Source organism: Mercenaria mercenaria, chromosome 3 (genome assembly GCF_021730395.1).
Source record: "Mercenaria mercenaria strain notata chromosome 3, MADL_Memer_1, whole genome shotgun sequence".
Classification (NCBI taxonomy): domain Eukaryota; kingdom Metazoa; phylum Mollusca; class Bivalvia; order Venerida; family Veneridae; genus Mercenaria; species Mercenaria mercenaria.
In genome coordinates, this window is record NC_069363.1 from 45,655,202 (window position 1) to 45,675,740 (window position 20,539).

Consider the following 20,539-nt stretch of genomic DNA (forward strand, 5'->3'; position numbering starts at 1 on the left):
CTACCTATGCCACGTAACTTCAGTTTGCAAATCGAACTACTTGATAACGCATTATAGATAATTTATCAGAATGGAAGATTTATGCAACACGCTGCCTGATTGGACGAGAGTGTCAATTTCTTTCACCCTGTTGATTGTGCTACGCTGAGAGAAATGTAGACAAAGCGTTTATCCTAAACGACGCTGTTCACAGTTTTAAAGCTAACTTTGGCTCAGTATATTAAGCAAGAATATTGATATATCTCAAAATGATAAGTAAGTTTAATAAATATGATAAAAACCTGTTCAAATACCAACCTATATCAAATTAAAGAAAGAGCTGAATACGGTCTGCGTATCACATGAATAAGGGTGTGATAAGAGTCTTTTATGTAGAGAAGTGCTTTTTAAAAGATTTTCCTTGTTACAGTTGTCGTCTGAATATGAAAAGGTTTCTTGCTTTTGTGACTTATTCAGATTGCATATTAAAATGAGTACTTCTTTGCTTTGATATATTTGTTATAAATTATTTAACTGATTTATTATATATGAATATTTTTCTTTAGTATGGTATGCAAATATTGAACTCAGTTGAAATCTGTTTCATTATATATATGCTGTATAATGACTGAATCTCATTACACTGAAGTGAAGGTACGCTGCATACAGTTTATCTATGTGATATGACTACGGTCAAACTTTGCTTATGAAACAGAAATATTGAAATAATTACAATTGTATGTTTTGCTTGACCTTCACTTTTTTATAGGTGTGACGTCATTGTCCAAAGACTATGCATTTGTTAAAGCGGGATCAGTTGGCTTATTTTAGAAATAAATAAAAATAATAAATAAAAAATCCTTTAATTGATTTTTTCTCATGTATTCTAATCAAACTTGATATGTAGCATCTTTATTAGTCCCGCAGCCAACTTTGTTCAGCTGGGACATTTGACCTCTTTTAGGGGCTGCTAGAGCTAAAACTAGAAATGCCTTTATACAGCGTCTCATGAACAGCTTGGTGGATCTTTGTCATACTTGGTTTGGAGCATCATTATAAGGTCCTCTTCGAAATTTATTTATATAGGAACTTGGGTCCTATTTGGGACCACTATAGCTAAAAGTAGATATGCCTTTCTTCGCATTAACCACTAAAATGCAATGGATTTTTATCAAACTCGATGTGTAACAATATCGTAAGGTCTCCTGCAATTTTGTTACAAATGGGGATAGGGACCAATTTAGCTAAATATATAAACACGTTTAATGACCTCTTCCCATGAACCGCTTCATGAATCTTCATCAAACTACTGCTGTAATTATTCGTCTAAGGATAAACGAAACAAAATTGCAACCCTACGAAACCTTTGCGAAAAAATAAAAGAGAACCATTTAAATTGCTAAAGTGCGGTGTTTAGTTTTACAATTTGAAAAATGTTAGATGAAAGATGAATGTTACTGGTTCGAGTCGTAAATTCGGCCAGGTCGTAAATATTCGGCCACCCACTTTAAAGCTTTTTTTCGAGCCAGATGCTTGAGAACGCATCTGTGTCATCACAAGCACTTGCGTTAGCAACAAAGTCGGCAAAAACAACAAGTTGAGGTGTGTAGAAAAAAAGTTGTCCTTCCCAAAAGTTGTGTACTCTAAATAGCAAATATTTTGTCTCGCGGGTCGCGTGACGTCATTGCACGCGCTCGTTTATGCTGAGGCCCAGCAAGGGTTAATTCAAATCTAAACTTTATAACACAAAAAGAACATGCGCTAACTAGCATAAAACGCGTTAAAACCAAGAAAATGAATATATTGTCCCTCAACGTCATTGAATTTCCATGTCTACGTTGTATTTTCACGTTGACGTCATTTCTTTTTGAATTATCCGTTTTGGGGCCGTAATACCTTTATGCTTTGTCACGGAACGCGCATATATAAAAAGGTGTTGTAATAGCACGTGAGCGAGAGATTCTCTTTACTTTCCTGTTGAAACACCCCCGAAAAGTGACAAGAACAGCAGTTTTATGCTAGAATGTGTGATAATCAGTGACGTAAAAATTAAACTACGTCATGCTGGTGTGAGAAGGATGACAGGCGCTTTTTAAACCTCTGTTGGCAAATATTTCCCACGAGGTATATGCTATTGAAAATTGATTGCAGTTTGTTGAAAAAAGAACAATTTTGGCTGTAGCATCGATTTATTTCCAAGAAAATGTTGAAAATACAACCAACTTTATGTTTAAAAAGTGGCCGAATATTTACAACCTCTAGAAGGCAAAATGTGGAGGCTAAACCTGTCTGTTATTTTAAGCGCGGTTGTATTGTTTACCATACTGTAAACGGCCGTTAATGATAACAATCAATGTTGCTTGTATCAAAGCACATATGGTAGAAATTTTGTACAAATCAATTGTAAAACGAAAGAAATATTTATGAAAAACCGCAAAAAGTGGCCGAATTTACGACTCGAACCAGTAGATGAAAAATTCATAAACTTCTTTCCTTATTACAATTCGCCGACCATCATTTTTAAAGATATTTCTTGTTTCTAAAAGTTTGGAACATCGCTACGCCGCTAGTAAAATCATATGTCATTTAAAACGGTCATTCATTTTAAAAAGATATTTAAATGAGAAAATATGAAAATCGTAAGCATTTCAAAACTTTTTGAATTTTTAAAATCCATAAATGAGCGAAAAAGTTATTAATAATTAAAAATTCCGATACAATACACAAACGATGTAAAAACATTTGTTTTGCCAACCACCAGATAAACAGGTGTTAATGCGTGACGTCACGGTGATCTAAAAGAATAGGTGATACCATGGTGTCAAATAGTTGTAATTGCGTATCAATAGGCAAGTGCAGTTTTCTAGACTTTTTAATAACAGAAAACATATGGCTTTGCGGGCTTGGTCAGTCAGATAGGTTTTGGTTTTACTAAATTTCCCATTAAAAGAAAAAAATAACACCCAAAAAAGAAAAATGGTCGATAATATCTAAAACGTTTTCTTCGAAACGAAAGACAGGAAGATTACGGATACCCCTCTTATTTTTCCAGAACATTACTACTTTAGTTTTCGAAGCATTGACTTTAAGGCCCCATAAATTACAATATTCTGACATAGCATTCAAAGCTGTCTGGAGATCAAGAGCAATTTCTGCTAGAATAACTGTATCATCAGCATACAATAATAAAAACAGTCTGAGAAAAACCTAGATAGACTAGATCTACATCATTATCACTTAACATCTGGCTAACATTTTTAGACAAAAGTTGCAAACCTGTGTATTTAGTGGACATAAAGTCATTCAAATCATTTAAAAATAATGAAAACAGTACAAGCGATAAAAGATTTATAAAAGAAAGACACATTATTTAAGGGAAGCAACACTAAAATTTAGCTCTTACCGTTCCTTCTTAGCGGGGAAATTCCCGGTAGACGGCGCTCAACATTGACGTCACACTTTACGATCAGAACCAAAAGAATGGCTACACAACCGCACAGCAAAAAGCGAATTTGTTACTATTATGATGGTAAGTTATGTAATTTGCTATATAAAAATCATTTTTATCAACATGTAAATGAAAGAAAAATAATTCCCAGTAAATTATCTCAAAATCTGATATATTTTGAAACGTGCACGTTTCCGCGGCGGAATTTCCTTGTTGAAAGTCGGTCGCTTTTTCTGCCGGTATTTAATTTCTTTTAGTCTATTTACTATGCTGCCATGCCAGATTGATCATAAAATTACAGGAAAAGAGACTTGCATTTGGAAAATTTCAACGTTTCCTTTAAACTTTGGATATTCTTTAGAAAACCGCTCTGACCTACTTTTGAAACCGGTGTCCAAACAATGAACTATGGAAGACGAGAAAGCCGAATTCTATGTAACCGAGCCAACATTTAGAAGACGTTGATTTATCGCTTCTGAGAAATTGAATATCATTTGAAAGAAGTTTAGAAATAGTTATCTGTATTAGTGTATTCCGTTTTGAGTTTCTACTCGAAAGAATATTTTGAAGTGATAATAATAAAAAAATCAGAAAAATATGGAAGCCCAAATTCCGAATTTTATGTAACCTGTAACTTGCCAAAGGGAAGATACCACAAACTTTCTCTACACCACCACAGCTTACTAGGAAAAAGGTGTTGGCCATTCATCTGTCTGTAATTAGGGCAAAGTGGAATAAATACTCTGATCATGTTAATAAGTTAATTTTAGGGGAAAACTGCATAATTTTCTGAGGGAAAGAGGCCATAATGAATGACCAGTACTTTTACCAGGTCCCAGAAAAGTCACAAATTAGCTATATAGCTATATATAGCTAGAAGTAGCTAAAAAACGAATAACAATTGTTCAAAATATGTGAATATCAAACATAAAATAGTTATTGTCCCATTCAAATGGTTTATGAGACAAAAGACAATCACAAAGAATGGAGATCTATGCAGTTTCAGTTTTAATACATGTTGCGAATTTCTGCGATTAGTCTCTTATAAATTTGTCATATACACGATGATTTTCACAAGTGAAAAAATCGGTGATGATTTATCGCAAAATATTGCTGAAGTTATTGAAAATGTGACTACAAAGATCTTGGGTTTTGTGTTAAATTGCCTTTCATCTTACAAACCTTTTGGACGTGATTATGACCATTTTGCATCTTATTTTGACATATTTTGTCTTATTGGTATTGGATTTATACTTAATTATAGCTACTTCTAGCTATAGTATATATAGCTAGATTTAGCTATATAGCTAATTTGTGACTTTTCTGGGACCTGTTTGCAGTACTTCACGCTTTGAGAATAGTGAATACTCATTTTGAGGCATGCACTTTCTTGGAAGAAGCAGAAGAAAAAAAACGACTTAAACTTTGGAATGGTAGCTGGTCATTTTTTTTTCTTTCTGAAACCACTTGTATGTCAGTGATCAATGAACACTCGACTGTCTAAATGCTTAAATTATCAATAAGCATAATTATATTTTTGTGCAGCCTCTTCATAGATGAGATCTCATTTGAAATTCAAGGGATGTATTGAGATTTTGTTAGATATGCTTACTTAGCCCAACTATAATATTATTGATAATCCCAGAAGCTACAATATAATATTATGTGAAGTTTGTTCTTAACAGTCAGGGGTGTAACTGTTTCAAGTTATCACATTTTATAACCCATTTGAGTTATTGCGTTTACTTTCATAACTTGTTTCAGTTATCATAAAATATTACAAAGCCCTCCTGTGCCAAATCCTTATTTTGAATGTGACTAATGCAATAATTTCCTGAATCCTTGGTCTTTTATCTTTCCAGCTATGCAGTAAATGTTTTTACGCAAGGCTGATAAAGTCTTACGCAAATTGTTTTAAAGCTATAAAACTCTTAACATCCCATTATGCTCATCAGGCCATGATCAGACTAAAAGAGAATTTGATTAACCACAGTTTGCTACTAATTACACTTTGATGGTCAATTTGTGAGAACAGCAAAAAGGCTTTTTATGAATAACTTACCTGGGTTATCTATATTTTATAACTCATACAGGTTATAAAATGCTGGAAAAAGTAACTGAAATAGGTTACATAACTTAAAACAGTTACACCCCTGACTGCTTAATGACATTAAAATGAATTTGAATCTTTTAAGTGATTCTTCCCTTTTTTGTTTATTTCTTTATCCTTCCCATTTCAAAATCTCATAAAATGTCATCTCAAAAATACACACACACACACATACATACACACATACACACAAAATTTTGACAAACGCCATTAAATCATACGCACTCGAGGAAACGAATTCATATAAGTCTTCAAAGACTTGTTTTCGAATCCTATGTATAATTTGCTTATATGTATCTAACTGTATGTATGCATGTATAAACTCATTGTAATCGAAATAAATACTGTTTAAACCAAGTGATTTGAGACTGGCTCTTTGATTGAATAACTTCACTGTTTATTTCAGGAGACATAGGAAACTATTATTATGGACAGGGGCATCCAATGAAACCACATCGTATACGTATGACACATAATCTTATTCTGAATTATGGCCTCTATCGGAAGATGGAAATATATGTAAGATTTCATGGTTTGCTAAATATTTACTTTAAATTTCAACGAGTTATTAAAATATTGGAATGAAATAAAGCTTGCACTTTTACATGAGTAAAGATTCCTTAACACACCAAGAAAACATGAAATAAAACAATCTTTTTAAATTTTGATTCATATCTAATAATTATCAGTTATTATACCACTCTTTATTGATCAACACATAACACCTAATCAAAGAGCATAGGTCAGACTCAGAGTATTCAGAAAAACTGATGTCATGAAAAAGACATTGAAAAGTAGTAACATTTATTGTGTTGATTTCCAGCGACCACACAAAGCTACTCAGGAAGAAATGACAAAGTTCCACAGTGATGATTACATCAAGTTCTTGAGGAGTATACGACCAGACAACATGTCAGAATATAACAAACAGATGCAAAGATGTAAGAATTTGCTGAACTAAATCGGCTGCTTTGATGTATAAGGTCTTAAAAATCTGTTGAAATTATATATTATAACACTTACGACCTTATATTTCTAAGGCATCAAAATATTTATTTTCCTTAAAGTTGAAGATCCAAGATTTTGGTCGCTGTCATGTGAAGTGATCAGGTGAATATTTTATGTTACAGTTTTGACAGCCACCTTTCTGTTTTTAGTTTTCGCTCGATGACTTCAGAATACTTTGACCTATGATTCTCAAACTTGATATGTTAATTTTTTCTGGCATAACTTCCTGCACACAGGGGTGCCGTTGTTGAGATGATAGACTGCTTATGATAGTGGGAAGAGCTGCTATAAATCATTAAAGCTGATTGTTTAAAATTAGCAATATTGAACTGTTTTGTTATGAATGTTGATATGAAATTTATTAACAAAACTGTGTTACATAAGACGCTGCTCTATTTCAGTTAATGTAGGAGAGGATTGTCCGGTATTTGATGGCATGTACGAGTTCTGTCAGCTTTCCACAGGAGGATCTGTTGGTAAGTAAAGCTGATTAAATGGAAAACAGTTGTAATATGAGCTGTGCCATGGGAAAACCAACGTAATGGCTTTGCGACCAGCATGGATCCAGACCAGCCTGCGCATTCGCGCAGTCTGGTCAGGATCCATGCTGTTCGCTAACGGTTTCTGTAATTGCAGTAGGCTTTAAAAGCGAACAGCATGGATCCTGACCAGACTGCGCGGATGCGCAGGCTGGTCTGGATCCATGCTGGTCGCAAACCCACTATGTTGGTTTTCTCATGGCACGGCTCACATTATTTATATTGTTTGTTTGAATTTTGACCTTTGTAAAGGTCAGGCCCCATGTTCATAAAACATTTTTTCAGTCTCTGCTGAGTTTGAGATTGACATTTTACTAGAGCTTTAAGATTTAATTCCATTTGAGACTATCGATATTCAGTAATCATTTGAAAAAAAGTCATAAACTTAACATGTAATTTTAAACATGCAATTTAGATATAATACAGATAAAGTTTCTTTATAAAACTTGGTTGAGACTAAAAATGTTTTGTTAACATGAGGCCAGATAATAAATGAGCAAACAAACATAGTGTATTTGTGACCAGCATGGATCCAGACCAGCCTGCGCATCCACGCAGTCAGGTCAGGATCCATACTGTTCGCTTTCAAAGCCTATTGCAATTAGAGAAACTGTTAGCGAACAACATGGATCCTGACTGGTCTGGATCCATGCTGATTGCAAATGCACTATGTTGGTTTTCTCATGGTGCGGCTCAAATAATTGCTGCTTACAGCTATGAATTAAGTCATATTTAAAATGGATACAGTTACTGTTTAGTAAAGTTCCTGACTGGTATAGAATGTGGAGTTTGTTCAGATGCTAAAAAGCAAACTTGTTGATTTATTACTAGTATTTAGCAGTTGTTTACAACATTATTTCTGAATTCTAGAAAGGGAAGATTTTTTGTTACATGTCATTTGTTCTTCATACTGGTTCATTGCTGAGAAGTTTCTGAGGGATCTATTAATTTGGTATATATGGTTAGAAATCTAGGACTTTAGCTCTTACCAGTTACCCTAAAACATGTTGCAGCTCTTACCAGTTACCCTGTTACTCGGTCAGATATGTTTAGTAATTTTGTATTGCACACCAAGTTTTCCAAGTAACTACATACAAGAGATACAGTGTATTTGTTGTTCAATAATGAGGAACTGTTGCTTTCAAACACAGCTGGAGCAGTCAAATTGAACAAACAGGCAGCAGATATTGCTATTAACTGGGCAGGAGGTCTTCACCACGCTAAGAAATCTGAGGCTTCTGGATTCTGTTATGTAAACGATATTGTGTTGGCCATTCTTGAACTACTCAAGTAAGAACACATGGATTTGTTTTCTGTTATAGCATGCAGTGACTTTTTAGATATCATAGAGTATTTTCAACAATATATAATTTAATATGTGCAAATATTTCTTTGAATGTCACAAAAGATTTTCAATTCAAACTAGAAGATCTGAAACTATGGTCTCCCTAAATTGCAGACATTTTAGCAGATTTCAGTCTGCAATTTTATCCCTAAACTGCAGATTTTTTCTGCAGTCTGCACTGAAACTAACTATTCGTTTGGAATCTACTGTAGATAAATACCAGGACTTACTATGTAGGTCACAGAAAATTCACAAAAGTGTACAGGTATACTGGATCATTTGAAATTAAATGTGAGACTTCTCTATCGTAAATACTGCATATTGTTTTCTAAAATGTTAAACTGAAAAATGAGTATGAATAAAAGAGGATTTGAAGTTTTGTGTTTGAAATTCTATTCATTGTTACTTAGGAATTTAGTTTACAACACCATTCCCAATTAGGAGAATATTGGAATATATTGCCCTTGTTTCTAAATATAGATACCACCAGAGAGTGTTATACATTGACATTGACATTCACCATGGCGACGGTGTCGAGGAAGCATTCTACACCACGGACCGTGTGATGACAGTGTCATTCCATAAATATGGGGAATACTTCCCTGGAACTGGAGATCTTAGGGTAAATTACTGGAGATTTAAATTATAAAACACATAGTTGTTTTAATTGCAGTTTATTGTATACCTTACCTTAGACATAGATTAAAGGTTTACCATATATGCATGATGTTTGCTGTATTGATAGTGAAGACTTAAAAATTCTTGCCGAGACATTGGATAGTTTAACTTGAGGCCATTGAAAGGTGGTATTATCTCTTTGAAGGTAGTTTGATCTGACAATGTTTATGATACAATACAGGATCACGCTTAATTTAGCAGCTGACACATATTGCCATACTGGTAATTACTTAGCAGTACAATATTTTCATAAGTGTATATGAATCAAAATTTTCTTCCTTACAGGATATAGGTGCAGGTAAAGGGAAGTATTATGCAGTTAACTTCCCTCTTCGAGATGGTATAGATGATGAGGCTTATGAAACAATCTTCAAACCAGTAAGTTGGCACTTGAGTAACCTTGATTTTGGCATATGAAAATCTATTTCAGACATCAGTATGTTGACCATAAAACTGTTGGCCCTTTTTAACGCTCATTAGTTTTGATACTGTTTACTTGCCACTTGTGTTTTATCTAACTTATTTATTTAAATAATATTGTCTCCTTCTTCACTTTCAACTTCTCTCGAACGGCATGATGGAAAGAAGTTGTGACTCCCATACACCATAGTTAAAATTTGATTGGATAATTTCATGCAGTCAGTGCTCCTTATGTCTTTACTTATGTACACCATACTTGGCAGGTGATGACTAAGGTAATGGAGATGTATCAGCCCAGTGTTATAGTGTTACAGTGTGGTGCTGACTCACTCTCAGGGGATAGGCTTGGTTGTTTTAATCTCACTCTCAAAGGTAGGTATACACATGTACATTCTTTTATGTGTACATTATTTATATGTAATAAGCAGAATGTGGTATTTAGAACTGTTTTTGATATTAAAGAAGAAACAATAGTTATACTGTGCTTGTAATCATAAGCAGTGTTTTTAACACATTTACAAAATCATTGCATAAATAATTATTATATGAGCCGCGCCATGAGAAAATCAACATAGTGGCTTTGCGACCAGCATGGATCCAGACCAGCCTGCGCAGTCTGGTCAGGATCCATGCTGTTTGCTAACGGTTTCTCTAATTGCAATATGCTTTGGATGCGCAGGCTGGTCTGGATCCATGCTGATCGCAAACCCACTATGTTGGTTTTCTCATGGCACGGCTCAGTTATCTTTCACTACAAAATAGAAGAGCACTTTACACAATTTTAATTTTCTTTAAGTACTTTAGTCATTGGTCTTGCCAGACAAAGGGGAAACCTTTTAAAAATTATAGTATACTTAAATTTAAGATTTTCTTCAGTGTTAAATAAACCAGTGAACTGAATTATTTGTATTATTATGAAGGCTATTCCAGGCAAAGATGTGACTTTGAAGTGAGTTGAGATATTTTTACAGTATATCACACATTACTATTATTTCAGGTCATGGTAAAGCAGTAGAGTTTATGAAGAAGTGGAATCTACCATTAATGTTGCTAGGTGGAGGAGGTTATACCATCAGAAATGTAGCTAGATGTTGGACACATGAAACTTCTATAGCACTGAATGTAGAAGTAGCCAATGGTAAAACACTGTCTTTATTAAAAATCATAAATTATACTGATGTCAGAATCTGTTACTTGTGAATTTAGGCTTACTTTCAACAAAACTTGGTAAATTGTCTTCACAGATCTTTTGGTAGTATTCTTAAGGAGATAATTTGTATCAAATGGGGCCATCATATGCAATGGGCACAAGTATCACTTGTACTGCTTCCACATCCAAAGTTTAGTGTTGTGTTTTTATGTACATGTTCTAAATGTAAAAACATCATCAATTCCAGTTGCTCTAGTAATGTATATGCAAGAAATTTTAATGTATCATTTATAATACGATGTTGATACGAAGTATTTTCTTTAATATGCGAGTTGTTAAAAAGTCAGTAGGGTTAAACAAAGAAGTTTTGTTTTATTAAGTTCTAGGGGAAGCAGCTACAAAGCCCAATAAGGATGAAATTTGACTGCAATCACATCTGACAGTCCCTTACTATTGCTCTTTTATATTTGTGAGATTTTTCTGTGCAAAATGAATAGAGTATGACTCTATTTGTGAGCTTTATAATTATATTATCAGTAAATGTGTTTATTTTCAGAATTGCCATACAATGATTATTTTGAGTATTACGGTCCAGACTTCAAGTTGAACATCAGTCCATCTAATATGGCTAACCAGAATACTGGAGAATATTTAGAAAAGATAAAGTAAGTTTTGATTGACTGCATTTAGGGTGTATCACTGTTTTCTGTTCTAAATGCGCATCCACATTGATTTTGTGGAGATGAAATGAGCCGCGCCATGAGAAAACCAACATAGTGGCTTTGCGACCAGCGTGGATCCTGACCTGACTGCCCGGATGCGCAGGTTGGTCTGGATCCATGCTGGTCACAAAGCCAATATGTTGGTTTTTGTCATGGCATGGCTCAAATCTAAAAAAGTGATTGTTTTCCTGAGGCAAAATTGCACTATTCTGAATTGTAACCAATCTGTAAATTGTTTTATATTGAAATATTGTTGCTTGAAAACACTATGCCATTACTTTTTGTAGAACACGGCTGTTTGAGAACTTGAGAATGTTACCTCATGCACCAGGAGTACAGATGCAAGGTACGAATATAATGTTGATTCTGTTTTTCTGTTTCTTTACGTCCATTGTGAGATGTAACTATAGTAATCACATGTTATCTTTCTGCCTGAAACACCTTTCTCTGAAATGACTTTTAAAATATTCAAAATGTTTCTGTTGAACCTTTACACAAATGTTAAACATGATGAGAGTGTGTGTTGTGTGAAAAGTTTGGGTCTGAATGGTCAAGGTCACAGGCAGGGACCCTAACCCTTACACTAAACCATTGGTATCGGCACACAAGTGGCATTAATATTAGATACTTACTAGCTCTTGTTAAGTACATTCTGTTTAAAATGAAAGCATTTACCAGTTACAGACTTGTGTCTTTGTACAACGATTTAAAATGTAAAGGGTGGAGACTTGGGCTGTAGATGTCATGTTTGTGTGACTTTGTTTCACATTAAAAGTTGTTTTTATTGTATTTTGGATCAAAGAGTTGTAGAGTTGAAGTCTAATAACTTAAACTATGTTTCAGCAATACCAGAGGATGCCCTAAACGATGAGAGTGACACAGAAGATAAAGAGAATCCTGACAGTAGAATCTCAAGTAAGTAACTCCTGACAGTAGAATCTCAAGTAAGTCACTCCTGACAGTAGAATCTCAAGTAAGTAACTCCTGACAGTAGAATCTCAAGTAAGTAACTCCTGACAGTAGAATCTCAAGTAAGTAACTCCTGACAGTAGAATCTCAGGTAAGTCACTCCTGACAGTAGAATCTCAAGTAAGTCACTCCTGACAGTAGAATCTCAAGTAAGTAACTCCTGACAGTAGAATCTCAAGTAAGTCTGTCATGACAGTAGAACCTCAAGTAAGTCACTCCTGACAGTAGAATCTCAAGTAAGTCTGTCATGACAGTAGAATCTCAAGTAAGTCACTTCCAACAGTAGAATCTCAAGTAAGTCTCTCCCAACAGTAGAATCTCAAGTAAGTCTGTCCTGATAGTAGAATCTCAAGTAAGTCTCCTGACAGTAGAATTTCAAGTTAGTCTCTCTAGACAGCAGAATCACGAATTAGTCTCCAACTGAGAATCTCAAGTAAGTCTCTCCAGACAGTAGAATCTCAAGTAAGTCTCCCAACGGCAGGATATCAAGCTAGTCTCCAACAGTAGAATTTTAAATTAGTCTCTCCCGACAGTAGAATGTCAATTTAGTATCTCCAAATAGTAGAATATCAAGTTAGTGTCTCGCGGCAGTATGATCTCAAATAAGTCTCACCAGACAGTCAGTTCCTCAATTATTCACTTTAAATAGTAAAATCCTATTTTAAAATCTCCTGACAGCTAAATTGCAAGTTAAAGTCACTCCTGACTTGAGAATCTCAAGTAAGTCTTTCTCTTTGTAGTAATTTTATTAAGTTGTGTCAGAACTTTCCTTTTAATTATTAAATATGTGTTGTGACATAAATTTGTCAGATGAGAGTAGACTTATAAAAGGCTTTTGAAATGTTCACATTAATTTTAGGATGACACTTGTTATACATGTCAGTAAGGGTTTGGAGACAGTTGTTGTTATTGTGATCCAGTCACTTTTTAGCCCGAAGTTTGACATGTTATTTGTAAAAACTGAATCAGAGATGCATATTTTCTCTTCAATTTCTGTGCCATGTGGAAAATTTGTCAGTTAACTTGCTGAAAAAAGTGGGACTGTAACATATTCTTTACACTTGTCAAAGAAACATTGTTATTTCAGAATTCTGAAACAAGAGTCCTGGACTTGTTATCTTGTAGGAACCAAAGTGTTAGGAACTGCCTTTTTCAGTTGCTAGTTTTATGATGTTTTGACCAAGGTCATTGTTATTAACAGTAACGTTATTTTAAAAAATAAACCAACTTTTTTTAATTCTGTTTTAGTCCGTGCCAGTGATAAGCGAATTCATTGTGATGAAGAATTCTCAGACTCCGAAGATGAGATGTCCGGACCAAATGAGAGTGGTGCACGCCGTGACCGAACATCACATAAACCTAAACCCAAGCGTCCAAAAACAGAGGAAGAAAAGAAAGCTGATGGAGCAAAATGTAAATATAGTTTGAAAATTATAATGCTGTAATGTTGTTTGTGTTTGTAGAACATTACTACATAAAGTTAATTGAAAGAATTTACTTAAAAGTTCACAGTTCATGTTATATCAAAATCTTCTCCTGGAACATTTATAAAACAAATCTGTTCAAAGGGAAATGGATGCAAAAATATTGCCAAAATTTCAAGTACCTTTTTACTGTTTTATTAAAACAAAAGTCATGAATAATTTTACCATTTTCAGCTGAAAACAAGGATGGAGAGAAAAAGGAAGTAAAGAAAGAGGCTGATAGCAATGAGAATGCTAAAGATAAGGATCAGAATATGTAAGATGTCATGTATATTCGTATTTAACATTGCATTTCTTTAGAATGTCGTTATAGATACAAAAAGCCCAAAAGCCAGCCGGTAGCTCAGTAGGTAGAGCACAATCTGTTTCCAGAGGGTTTTCTTACAGATTTTATTTCCAGTCAGCTTTTCTGTTTAAGGTTCTGTTCTCAGGCAAGGTTTATACCCATCAAGATCATTGACTGTGAAGCATTCAATTTCCACTTCTGATTCATGTGGGGAAGTAGCCATTTACTTGTAAAGAACAGGTTAATACAAGTAAAAATCCAGGACCAGTTGTTATGTTAAAATAAGTTATCATGCTATATTCGAAATAGTGTTGAAAAATGGTTTGAAACCCCCAAAAACTAACAAATTAAACTTCAAAACGTTTGTCATGGTGCATTATAGTGCATACCTTTAAATATTACTCGTTAAGCATTTATCCTTATTATGTGATCCACCCGATTACCTGAATGAAAAAGTGGTTAGTATTTTCCTCTTCAAGTGCAGTTGCTGTCCATTATAACTTTTTAACACACTGTATATGTCATCTCAGTTATTGTCGTTTTACCACATTTCGTTTGATGATGTCAGTAACATCAGGAAAGTAAGATTGAACAATGCAGAAATGCACGAAAACTCCTAGTTTAAGAGAACATAGTTAAATAACTAATCTTGCCCCAGTCATTCAAAGGAATAAAAGATATACATTAAGAAAGTTGATCAGCTTTTATGAACAAGCCCTCCCGCTTAGCTCAATAGGGAGAGCGCAGATCAATGGATCGCAGAGTCGTGAGTTTGATCCCTGGGCGGGTCGCATGTTCTCTGTGACTAGTTGATAAAAGACATTGTGTCTGAAAAAAATTGTTCTCTACCTCTGATTCATGTGGGGAAGTTGGCAGTTACTTGCGGAGAACAGGTTTGTACTGGTACAGATTCCAGGAACACTGGTAAGGTTAACTGCCTGCTGTTACATAACTAAAATACTGTTGAAAACAGCGTAGACCCCAAGACAAACAAACAAAACAGCTTTTATGAACAGACTAGTATTTTTTTCTTTTGATGTGGATGACTTGATGTAGTATAACCTCTTCCACTGACACCTCTAATGACCCACCACCCCCTTACATATGCAGATATTTTTACCCCGATTAAATAATTTTGTAACACAATTTAATGTTTCCAGCAGATATGATTAGATTACACTGTAATTCATTTACCTGCTAAAAATCCCATTTGTTTCTCGTATACACTTTCGCCGAGAAAATATGCTAAGTGGGTTTGTGCAGCTAAAAACTACTCATTTTTACATATGTAAGTAAAACAGCTGTTGAAATTTTTTTAGTATATTGTGTTATGCTTTTCAGGGAGGAGAAAGAAAAACCAGCTGTTCCCGAACAAACTGAAAAGAAAGGTGAGAGCACAGGTCTTGTTTTAGATGTGATAAATTTTAATGTCTTTTTCTTAACGTTAAAACTAGTTCAAATTCCATATGCATATTTTTTGCAAGTATTTAAAATTTGTACTCATTATCAATATCATAAAGAAAAATTACTAAATGTATTTGTGATTACTCAGCCCCAAAAACTTAAAAGAAAGCTTACAGAGCATAGACCAGAGTAATAAAAAATATATAAAGCCAAATGCTTAGCAGAGTATTACTAAAAATATTGGCTACTGACTTTGTTTTTTTGGCCTTATACATAGCAATGTTAGGCTTTTATTTTTGCTAACAGAAGAAAAAATATAAGTAATTGGTTGGCATTTGCTGGTAACTTTTTTCATATATTAATAAAATACATTGCCATATACTGTGAAATCATTGATATTGGTACTGGGCTAAATTTTAGTTGGGGTCCGAACAATTAAAATTTCCATTCATTTAATGCTCAAATGTTGAAAATTATATCCCCACGAAATTACTGCTTTGGTTAAAACCATGAAATAATATTATTTCACAGTATTTTCACCTGTGGCAGGGGATTATAGGAATGGTCTCCGTCAGTCCTTCCTGTCCTTCCGTCTGTCCGTAACATTTTTTGCCCGCTCTGTATCTACTAAACCCCTTGAAGGATTTTCATGAAACTTTGGTCAAATGATCATCTCGTCAAGAGGATATGCAGAACTCATGAGTCAGCCATGTTGGCTCAAGGTCAAGGTCACAACTCTAGGTCAAAGGTTTAAGCTCTGTATATCCTAAACCCCTTGAAGGATTTTCATGAAACTTTGGTCAAATGATCACCTCATCAAGACGATGTGCAGAACTTATGAGTCAGCCATGTCGGCTAGAGGTCACAACTCAAGGTCAAAGGTTTCAGCTCTGTATCTCCTAAACCCCTTGAAGGATTTTCATGAAACTTTGGTCAAATGAGCACCTCATCAAGACGATGTGTAGAACTCATGAGTCAGCCATGTCGGCTCAAGGTCAAAGGTTTGAGCTCTGTATATCCTAAACCCCTTGAAGGATTTTCATGATACTTGGGTCAAATGATCACCTCATAAAGACTAGGTGCAGAACTCATGAGTCAGCCATTTGGCTCAAGGTCAAAGGTTTGAGCCTTCCATATTGTGTCCGCTCTGTATCTCCTAAACCCTTTGAAGAATTTTCAGATTCATTGATGTCGACAACATGGACTATAAAATGTACTTAACAAAGTCAATGCTACCACCTAAAACCATCAACCCTTTCACTATCCATAACAGTGGCGGGGTATACAGCTGTCTTTCAGACTGCCTTGTTTAAACTGCTGACATTTCATATGAAACGACTAATATTTGTTTGTCTGAAATAAAACCTCAGCCATTTGTGCCATTGAACAGTTTAACTACAAGCTATTTTGGTATAGAAAGAATAATTGTTATATATAATGGACATATTTATAAAATGTGGGAATTGCAATCTTTGCAGTTGATATCTCTACTTAGACAGGTAATTGAACACTGATACTATTGTTATGTGATAATGCTTTTTGCTATTAATGTCAATGGCTAGCTAGGATGTAACATCCTTAATGTAATATCTTTAACAAAGATAATAAATTCAAAAAAGGATAACAGAATTTATATATCAACAATTGTCTCATACAATATATTTAATTTATTGTATTTCATTTATACACTTCAATATGTACAAAGTATGAACCATTTTTCAGTATTGTAATAAAAGAGTTACGGACTTTATTGAGTCAGTAAGATGAAATTGACAGTGACCGGTCAGTAATTAGAGTACTTGTTCTTTGGTATCAGCCATACTTTTTCAGAATGTGTATGTCTTTAAAATCTTGATCATTACCAGCCAGTTTAGATAAGTACCTGAGAGTTTTGGCCCTTGAATTAGTCAGAATTATGAAAATTGACATTGTGTCTCTTAAATATCTAGAGTATTTGTTGCTTGAACTGAACCATAATTATACAAAAAATATGTGCGCTATAAAATCTAGGTCATGTTTGAAAACAAACCAGGCCCTTAAATTAGTCAAAACTGCAAAACTTGACTGTCATCTGGCTATAAGTAGAGTATTTTTAATCCCCCGCCACGAGTGGTGTGGGGGTTATAGGAAATGGTCCATCCTTCCATCTGTCCATAACATTTTGTGTCCACTCTGTATCTCCTAAGTCCCTTGAAAGATTTTCATGAAACTTCGGTCAAATGATCAAGATGATGTTCAGAACTCACGAGTCAGCCATGACGGCTCAAGGTCAAGGTCAAAGTTTGAGCCTTTCAATTTGTGTCCACTCTGTATCCCTAAACCCCTTAAAGTATATCCAGGAAACTTGGGTCAAATGATCACCTGATCAAGACGATTTGCAGAACTTGAGTCAGCAATCTCGGCTCAAGGTCAAGGTCACAACTCGAGGTCAAATGTTTCAGCCTTCCGTTTTGTGTCCTCACTGTATCTCCTAAACCCCTTGAAGGATTTTCATGAAACTTGAAACAAATGATCACCTCATCAAGACGATGTGCAGAACTCGTGTGTCAGCCATGTCGACTCGAGGTCAGGGTCACAACTCAAGGTTTAAGGTTTGAGTCTTTCATTTTGTGTCGGCTCTGTATTTCCTAAACCCCTTGAAGGATTTTCAAATTTATTGATGTTGTCATACATGGACTATAAGATAAACTTAACAACGTCAATGCTTCCACCCAATACCATCAACCCTTTCACTCTCCATAACAGTTTCGGGGGATATAGCTGTCTTTCAGACTGCCTTGTTGAAGTCAAAATTAATTTGTGTTTAATGTGAGACTGGCACTCATGTTTAAGAATTGAGATCATTAAATTTTTTGATATGTTCTGGTGCACAAAAATAGGTTAATTAGTGCTGCACATATGTATTGTTTTTCCTTGTTCAGTGACTTGACTGAGACCAGAAATGTTTTTGTGAACTATTATATCTTTATTACCATATAAAATTGCTGTAAAGAGCATGGGAAAGTTTTAACAAGAACACAGAAATAATAACGTGTAAATCTCTACACAGACTATAGCTAACAAAATATTAACTCAATAATTCCTTTTTGAAGATTATTATTTTAATATGCTTTCCAGAGTTGAATGAAGTTCATGTGTTATTTTTATGCGGTGTTGTTAATATATTTGCTCACTGTCTGTAGTGCAAGATTTTATCAGATTTTATGTTATATCCAAAAAGGATATAAGATTTCCAATAAGTTGTTATTTTTGAAAAGAGTTTAAAAAAGTTTAAAGGGTATTTTATCCAGTTATTTGTTTATAAAATGTTTTCTATATTACCATAGGCATTTACCTGTTAATTTATACAGAGAATTACAGAAGTTAAAACAATCTTAAATGCCTGCACTCATTGATATTCTTCTTAATTACTGTACATTTAAAAGCAGTCACACAAGGTATGGTGCCAGTATTCTTTTATATATTAATGTGAATTTATATAGCAGACATTCACATTTATTGAGGGCAAAATTTTAGGTATGAATGTTCACAGTAAACACTGACTAATGCTGCAGAGGAAAGTAAAAGTAAAAAAAAAAATATACTAAAATTATATCTGAAAATGAATTCATATATTTAACTGTTTCAGCAATTGACCCAGCTAAAACTGAAGCTGAGGAAAACAAAGACACTCAAAAGACAGAGGACAAACCTGCGACATAGTGTACATAGGAACTTGGCAGAAACTTGACTGGCAGCTTTCTAGATTGAGAAATAAGGAGTTTCACAATGAAATATAAAAACAGGCTTATTGTAAAAGTGTGTGTTGTGTCTAAGAACCCACTGTGTTGTGTCTCAAGCTGAAATGTCCTAGACATATAGTTCTGAAGATCAAGAATTTAATTGTGACCATTCCAAGATAATATATTTGCCATAGCATCTTCTTGAAACAGTTGCGTGTTTACTGGATATTAGCTGAAGTTGTCAGTTTCATATAAAAATCTCTTCAATTATGGAAAAACAAGGTTGAAATTAATTTCTTGGAACAATTTGGTGGAATTTTTGAGAGGTCCATTTATAACATTAGCAAGCTCACATTCCAGAATGTCACTTACAGAATCTACTTACCAGATACGCTAGCTGCCTGAAGTCATAATCATTTTGATAAGTCAATGGTGCATGATTAACTGTTAACAGCATTGAAAAATAAACAAATATGGTGATTTTGAATGACAAAAATTGAAGAATGAATTAAACATGTTAAGAAAGATTGCAAGAAGTACATGTATGTAACTAAATCTTGAATGATTGCAAAAAGTTACAAATTAATTGTAGCTTGTAAAAGTGTATACTATCTTCAGCAGTTTATGAAATAGCTCATTAATACAATGTATGATAGTTATTGTGGTTAAAATATACTGAAATGAAATGTTTGTTAGGAACATTACTTACATCAGTATCACAAAAAGTGTATTTTTATTTTGTTGTTTCAAATCAGATCAGCTGAATTCAGCATTGGTGGATGAATATGTACTGAAATAATCATTCAGATGATATCTGTTAGATTTTTTATATCGTTCAATCATATGTTACATTTAGGTACATGCATGACATACATTTTCTCATATTTTGATCATTGAAATCATATTTCAGTAATTTCATATTAACAGACATGAAAAAAAAAAAAATCTTGTAGAAATCTCATTTTGTTCCCTGTTGAAAATCTGTATCTTTATTACTTTGTAATGAAGGTCACAGAAATGCAAGAAAGTAGATCTGAGTGAATGTGGCATCAGTCTCCAGTAGGCTGCAAAAGTAATGGAACTCAGGAAACTTGCCCAGATCCCCATGAAAGCCTTTAAATATTTCATCAAGGTACTGTTTTATGGTCTTGGACATGTATTTTGAACACTTCCAAATGTGTGTTCAGATTATCTGCGGAACTAACATTCTAACAGTAAAATAAAGAGAAGAGTTCAGATTGTGACCAGTTACAGTTTAACATTCCATGGATTTAA

At 34.2% G+C, this 20,539-nt stretch overlaps 1 protein-coding gene across 2 annotated transcripts; it reads left to right on the top strand.

Annotated features, from left to right (window-relative positions):
• Positions 1-3,359: 3,359 nt before the first annotated feature.
• Positions 3,360-20,221, top strand: LOC123524930 (probable histone deacetylase 1-B). Of its 2 annotated transcripts, XM_053538342.1 has the most exons (17): positions 3,360-3,508; positions 5,944-6,056; positions 6,361-6,478; positions 6,947-7,021; positions 8,236-8,374; positions 8,910-9,051; positions 9,393-9,485; positions 9,791-9,899; positions 10,525-10,665; positions 11,234-11,342; positions 11,687-11,745; positions 12,243-12,314; positions 13,617-13,781; positions 14,027-14,108; positions 15,480-15,526; positions 17,021-17,041; positions 19,171-20,221. In XM_053538342.1, the coding sequence occupies exons 1-16, from the start codon at positions 3,460-3,462 to the stop codon at positions 17,035-17,037; spliced, it is 1,530 nt and encodes a 509-aa protein (XP_053394317.1). In that variant the 5' UTR covers positions 3,360-3,459; the 3' UTR covers positions 17,038-17,041; positions 19,171-20,221. The 2 variants fall into 2 exon arrangements, with proteins under 2 accessions (XP_053394317.1, XP_045159488.2); XM_045303553.2 differs by lacking the exon at positions 17,021-17,041.
• The last annotated feature ends 318 nt before the right edge of the window (positions 20,222-20,539 follow it).